This window comes from Cariama cristata, unplaced genomic scaffold (genome assembly GCF_000690535.1).
Source record: "Cariama cristata isolate BGI_N322 unplaced genomic scaffold, ASM69053v1 scaffold10307, whole genome shotgun sequence".
NCBI lineage: Eukaryota > Metazoa > Chordata > Aves > Cariamiformes > Cariamidae > Cariama > Cariama cristata.
The window spans coordinates 34,143-40,771 of record NW_009626091.1 but is presented as its reverse complement, the minus strand read 5'-3'; the positions used below and the strand labels follow the sequence as shown (position 1 = coordinate 40,771).

Genomic DNA, 6,629 nt, shown 5'->3' with positions numbered 1-6,629 from the left:
TTTTGGTTACTAAGTGTTTTTAAAGTGATACAGTATTGCATTCTTAATTAGATTATTTTAAAGATAAAGATACTTCTTGATGTATCTCTATCCTGCATACATTTTCCTAAACCCATACAATGGGGAGGTTGAAATATGAAAGACAAAGGACAGTTGTGCATATGGTTATGGGATATAAAGGAAAAATTCATCATATTTAAAACTGTTAAAGGAATGTGTCATCTGTGATTTTTATTTCAGACTGTGAACAAGTACAGCCTCCACTGTGGCTACAGACTTTAATGAATGCTTGCAAGCAAGCAAGCGATTTCGGTGTTCAGGGTGTGACTATTTCCCTTGTGATGGACTTGGTTGGAATGACTCAATCTGTTGCTCTCGTCACTGGAGAAAATCTGAACAGTGTGGAAACTACGCAGCCTCTTAGCCCTAACCAGGGAAGAGTGGCTGTGGTCATCAGACCTCCTCTTACTCAAGGCAATCTGAGATACATGGCTGAAAAGACAGATTTCTTCAAGGTACCTTGCAGTATTTCATTGCTGTCTTCTTTAGACTTCATTTCCTGGGTGGTGAAGGCTGATAGTCTTGGCCACTTTACCATCTTTGGTATGGTAAACCAAATTTTCTTGCTGAGTATTTTGATAACAGTTGTAACCTATGTTATACTCTAAACTAAAATATATAGTAAGTTTTCCCAGTGTGATTGTCTTACTGACTGCTTGGGTGAAAATCCTTGTTTGAGTGGGTATTTTTAAAATTTAAAGAAAACCTGACTGAATAGCATCATTAATTAGCAAAGGTATGAAACTGAGATGTGCATAGTGTAGGACTCTGGTAAACCATAATCTCTGCATTTGTATAATTTATGTAAGAAATCATTTACAAAAGATAATCGTCAGCAGGGTATATTATGTAGTTAATTGTATTTCAATGAAAACTTGTTTCTGGAGGTGCCTGAGAGTTCTGACTCCTAACAGGAATATTTTATGTAGTAAGTTATTGCAGTGTACCAAGCAGTTCCTTATGTTCATACAGACAAAAAAGAACAATGTTATAGGTTGCCTGTTGGTCATATGGTGTCATCAGATGTAATATCTCCCATCATTGCATAGAGCTTACTGTAGTCTAGACCAAAACAAGGCATGATACTCATTTGCTTGTCTCTTGAAACTTTTATTTTCATGTCCAAAGCATATAGCTTTAACTCTTTGGGACCAGTTGGGTGATGGAACTCCTCAGCATCATCAGAAGAGTGTGGAGCTCTTCTATCAACTGCACAACCTCGTTCCATCTTCTAGCATTTGTGAAGATGTTATTAGTCAGCAGCTGACTCACAGAGACAAGGCAAGTTGTTCATATATTTACTAAAAGATAAGTTAATTATATAACTATAGAAATATATTTAGAAAAAGGACTTGGTGCCTCAGAGGAGGGCGTAAATAACTTCAATATTGAAATAATTTGCTGCTTCAGCCTTAATTACCTTTCTTTTTTAAGCAGTAGTGAATTGTTGGGATTTTTTTGTCTTTCTGGCCATTTTTATATATTAACTGATTCTGGCTATTCTTGTAAGAGTTAATGTAAACATAAGACAAAAGAGTGGCTTGTAATTAGTAAGATTTTATTTTATTTCCAAGTCCCAAGAGCTGTGCTATGTATTTCTGAGCTCCATCTTCTGACACTTGTCTCAAGTAATTATTTCCAACTAAAGTGTTTCTGTGAGATTCTTTTCCCATGTTGGGAAACAGAGGAATTGCAATAACTAGGTACTTTCAACGAAGAGGCTTCTGTACTATTCTTCAGTCTCATGCGGCCCCTCTCTTCTTTAATTATTTATCCTTAAAAGATTTGAATTCTGACGGTTTCTGCCATGTCTGCCAGTTCTAGAGGGCAATGAATAAACTGCACTTAGCAGTGATTGCCAGTTTTCTGTGCATCTGTGTCTTTGTGGGAAATGCGCTTGCCTACTCCACTCTGACATGGCAGCTGGGTTGTGAGTTGTCTGTGCATTTCTCTGTAGTAAGCTGCTGAGGCTACTCTTCTCTTGGTGTTTACTTTCCAACTCTATCTGATGTCAAAAACCATAGTCTATAATTTGAGCAGAACCTCTCCAGTAATCAGACAGCTGCTACTTTGCCTCTGATAATGCTGTTTGGTTTCTTGTTGTTACTTTGTCACTTGTCATGTCTCCTGTTCTGCTACCACAGGTTATAATGTTTGCTCATGACTCAACTTGGTGGATTTCTTGCATTCTTTCTTGCTTCTCAAAGGTCTCTTATCTCACTGCTGGCTGTTTTTTAGAAGTCATCTTGGCTATCCTATTGATTACTTCTGTTTTGCTATCAGTTTAGCTAATGCAAGTAAAGTAGTATTTTCAAAATCTTTGGAAGCTGGCGAATATTCAGATTCTTGATAAATGGTGTTTCTTCTAGGTCTGTGATGAACCTCTGTAGTTTCACGCTAGATAAAGTGGGGCTTTCAGCATTCAACAACAGACTTGTGTAGGAGGCTTTATCTCTTATTAAAAGTTGTGTTCTGCTTCCCAACATACAAAGCACATGCTGAACTTTTACTGTTAGTAGGAGTTCTGCTTTTCATGACAGATACTCTAGTGCTCTTTGTTTGTTTGTTTGTTTTCCCCTCCTCTAAAAATTTCTTTCAGATAGAGGCTGTCAATTTGAAATTTCAGTTAAGGCCTTTGTACTACTTTAAATTTTAGATATACATACTGTTTTCACAGCCCCAGCAGAATGAACGATAGGGAATTACTTGCTATATGCTCTGGCAACTCATGGTTCTGTGACTTCAGAAGCAGTTACCTTTTTGCCTTTGTACCAGAGAGTAACCAGGTCAACACATGTGAATGTGAGCCAGTCTGTCAATCACTGCAGTTCACAGCTTGGCATATTGATAAAACTGCTGATGATTTATAGTTTCACTTATTAGGCTGGTCTGTGACTGTGAACTGCTGTGACTGTGGATGCAGCACTTTCTTATTTCTGCCAGTCTTACTGTGAAAACAGTAATTTCTTACATCTTCCCAGCATGGATTGGAAGGGCTTACATGGACATCTGTATGGGTTTGAGAATCAGTATTTTGACTGTTTATTCAGCAGATGTTAGTGAATTGTTTTGTGTAACTGTATATATTTTGCAGCAGTGTTGTGGGTTTTTCCAGTGAGAAGCATATTTTTTCTAAATACATGTGATGCTTGTTTTACTTTCCAGAATGCTGCTGTTTCTCTTGGTTGATTGGTTTGTGGGGGTTTTTTTTCAGTTTGCTTCTGATGTGATCTGTCTTGTCCTTTCTATAACTTTCAGTTTTTGTAGCTTTTACTTAAAATTTGTATTATTGTGGCAAATATTGGTTTTATTAGCTGTTACCAAGCTGCTTAAGCTGTATGTTGTAAATTAAGTCTGGAAGTATGCCAGATGGTCACAGTGGTGTTAACAGTTTTTAGTTTGGTCTCATTTTGATTAGAGGTAAATATACCTACTGTTCATTCCCTATATTTTAAGAACAAACAAGTGAAAATCTTTATCCTCTTGTCTCTGCTTATCATTTAGTAATTTAGTTTAAGCCCTGATTGTATTTGAAAGTAATTTTGATGTTTTATTCGATATAACTGTCCTGATTGCTGTGCTTTGTTCACCCCTACAACTGCTTAGTAGCTTCCTTGTCTCTTGGGTAAAGATGTTTTTAATACATGTACCCGTGTATTCGTATTGTAACATGGCATTTACAATTGTTTACAGCCTTGCTGTAATAACTCTTTGCCTCGATCAGCCACAGTAAAGAGATAAAGGCATAAAAATTGTTACTTTAATACTATTTTCATCATTAAATATTCTGCATATTATTATTAGTCATTAAAAGTCCTTTAGGCAGTAAGCATATCCTCTTTGTCCAAATAAAACTCTGAGTTCCAGAGCTAAATTTTACATGTTAGTGATGCACTCTCTCTAGATTGTATCTAGCTAGAAAATTCTGTCTCTTTCTAGCCAACTTATTTTCATTCCCTTATTTCCATGGATACTGTGTTTAATCCCATCGTTCCAGACACTATCTCTAAAAATGTCTCTTCTTTCTCTGCCTCTTCTCTCTAGCTCTGTATGCTTGAGTTTTCATATTGAAAAGCTTGCATGTTTCTTCCTGCTCCCTCTTCATGATCTCTTCTAGTGCTTTGATACATGTAGGTAAACTCACTGAAAACAGAGCTGTGCATCTTGTGAGCATAAAATAAGTATTGTTCAAGCTATCACATTAAGTATTCAAAACTTTTTCAAGCTAAACTTTAAAACTAAGGCAGCCAAGATGAAGATGGGGGAGAATCCTTTCATGCTTCTAAATTGTTCAGAGACCTATTGTTGCCTATTACTGTTTTTAATGTTAGAAAGTAGGATTTGAACACATAGTCAAAAAAGTTAATTTTAATAATTTCATTATATCTTTTAAACTGCTGTATAAGTATTCAAAACTTTTTCAAGCTAAACTTTAAAACTAAGGCAGCCAAGATGAAGATGGGGGAGAATCCTTTCATGCTTCTAAATTGTTCAGAGACCTATTGTTGCCTATTACTGTTTTTAATGTTAGAAAGTAGGATTTGATCACATAGTCAAAAAAGTTAATTTTAATAATTTCATTATATCTTTTAAACTGCTGTATGCCTTCCCCCCCCCGCCCCCCCCAGTTCTTATCAGAGGCTTTTGTATTCTGGTAGACTAACTTATAATTTGGTCCACAGAAAGTAAGAATGGAAGCTCATGCAAAGTTTGCAGTGCTATGGCATCTCACCCGTGATCTTCATATTAACAAGTCTTCTTCCTTTGGCCGTACCTTTGACAGGTTGGTGATTGCAAGCATGATTCAGTTGAAATAATTTTTCTTCAAAATCTTTAACTACATTATACTGGTGGCATAGATTGTTTAGAAATTAAAGAACTACAGTGTAACTGTGAAAGCAAGGAAGGAGAACAAGGAATTCATTCGTGTTAGACAAAATTGTTTTCACAGTGGTGATTATGCAAGCTGTAAATTTTTCTGGTAGCTGTAAAAAGTAGGACAGGAATGGTCACATAATTCATTGACTGTCACTGTGGTTAAAATATTTGTGTATATTGAACGTGCTATCTGAGTTCTTGCTGTGATTTGGTAAAAAAAAAAAAAAAAAAAAAGTAGGAGAGAGAAGTCAACCCAGAAGTGAATTATATGAAAATGGAAAGTAACAGTAAAGCTAAGAAAACTTTAAGAACAAAATTGCAAGTAAGCACTAAGATGTGGAAGTTCTTTTGTTTAACCTGTGTGTTTTGTGTAAGATGTCATTTATGGCAAGCAGTAGAGGATTTCTGGTTTGCATTTTGGTGTCAGATGACCTTCTTGGAAAAAACTGAATGATCCAGACTCTGAACTAGTCTTATCTTCCTTGGCTAGCATAAATGTTGTGGAGAAGTACTTATTTAAATTTCCTAACATATAGTTAGCTGTAGGAAGCAGAGTAAAAAGGTTGTTACTTCTTTGGCTTGATACTGTCACTCATTTCAGAAGTGGTGATAAATTCTGTACATACAGCTAAGAGCTCATCAATGTGTAGTACTGGAGGATGTAAAACAGTTGGTAAAATTCAGAATCCAATATATATTGTTGTTCACCAAGTCTGGAAAGGATTCTGAAGGCTAAAACTGTTAAAAGAAGAAAATAATGACAGTAGGAGGTGCTGAATTGTCAAGTATATTTTTCATCTCCATTCTTGAAGAAAAGATCTTTGAATAAGTTATCTTCTCTTTCCCATCCATGTGAATTGCTTTTAAAGTTTTATCCTTTTGTACTGCAGTAGCACTTAATAGGCAACCAAAGCTTGATATGCTAGTAGCTGTACAAATACTTGAACTGACTATACAGCTGCTACTATTAGAGCAGCTACCTTAACTGGCTTTATTAACAGCTCTTCCTGGCCATTTCTTCCTTAGGCTAGACTAAAATATAAAACTTCAGGTTGCAAAATTTGGATTCCAAAGAAAATACTGTTTTATATGGAGAAGTTACTGGAGTATGATGTTGAAATCTATCATATATCAGATTAAAATGGGATTATTCTGTGAGTAGTGTAGAACTTTTGCTAAGTTCATTCTTCTTTCTATTCTAGATCTTTGTTTATCATGCTGGACAGCCTTAATAGCTTGGATGGTTCTACGTGGTCAGTGGGACAAGCCTGGTTAAATCAAGTGCTTCAAAGACATGATATTGCAAGGGTTCTTGAACCTTTGCTCCTACTGCTTCTCCATCCAAAAACTCAGCGAGTTTCTGTTCAGCGAGTACAGGCTGAATGTTACTGGACTAAATCTCCCTATCACCCTGAAGAAGAAAATGAAAAGCACTTTATGCAGAAGTTTAGCTGTGCTGATGGTATGTACACAAGAAGACTGTAGGAAGTTCCTTATTTAATTTCTTTATTTGTTATTTGCGTGCAACACTAAAAACAAAGTGCTGGAATAGCGACAGCTCATATGTGCATTTGTGCATGTTTTTTCTAATTCAGGTTTGGGTGTCCCAAGTATTGTTGAAGTTTTATTGTTCTCAAATTTAGATGATATGCAAGTATTTTAATGCGGAGCATTTTCTTATGTCTTACTGA

General features: G+C 36.0%; 1 protein-coding gene across 1 annotated transcript in view; it reads left to right on the top strand.

The window, feature by feature from the left end:
* Positions 1-240: 240 nt before the first annotated feature.
* The window catches only part of DOPEY1 (dopey family member 1), a gene marked incomplete at its 5' end in the record, with an annotated part of 29,390 nt that continues 23,001 nt past the window's right edge, over positions 241-6,629 (top strand). Inside the window, 4 exons of the mRNA XM_009703880.1 lie at positions 241-515; positions 1,189-1,341; positions 4,743-4,843; positions 6,141-6,400. Coding sequence (XP_009702182.1) covers positions 241-515; positions 1,189-1,341; positions 4,743-4,843; positions 6,141-6,400 — 789 coding nt within the window. The remainder of the gene's footprint in view (positions 516-1,188; positions 1,342-4,742; positions 4,844-6,140; positions 6,401-6,629) is intronic.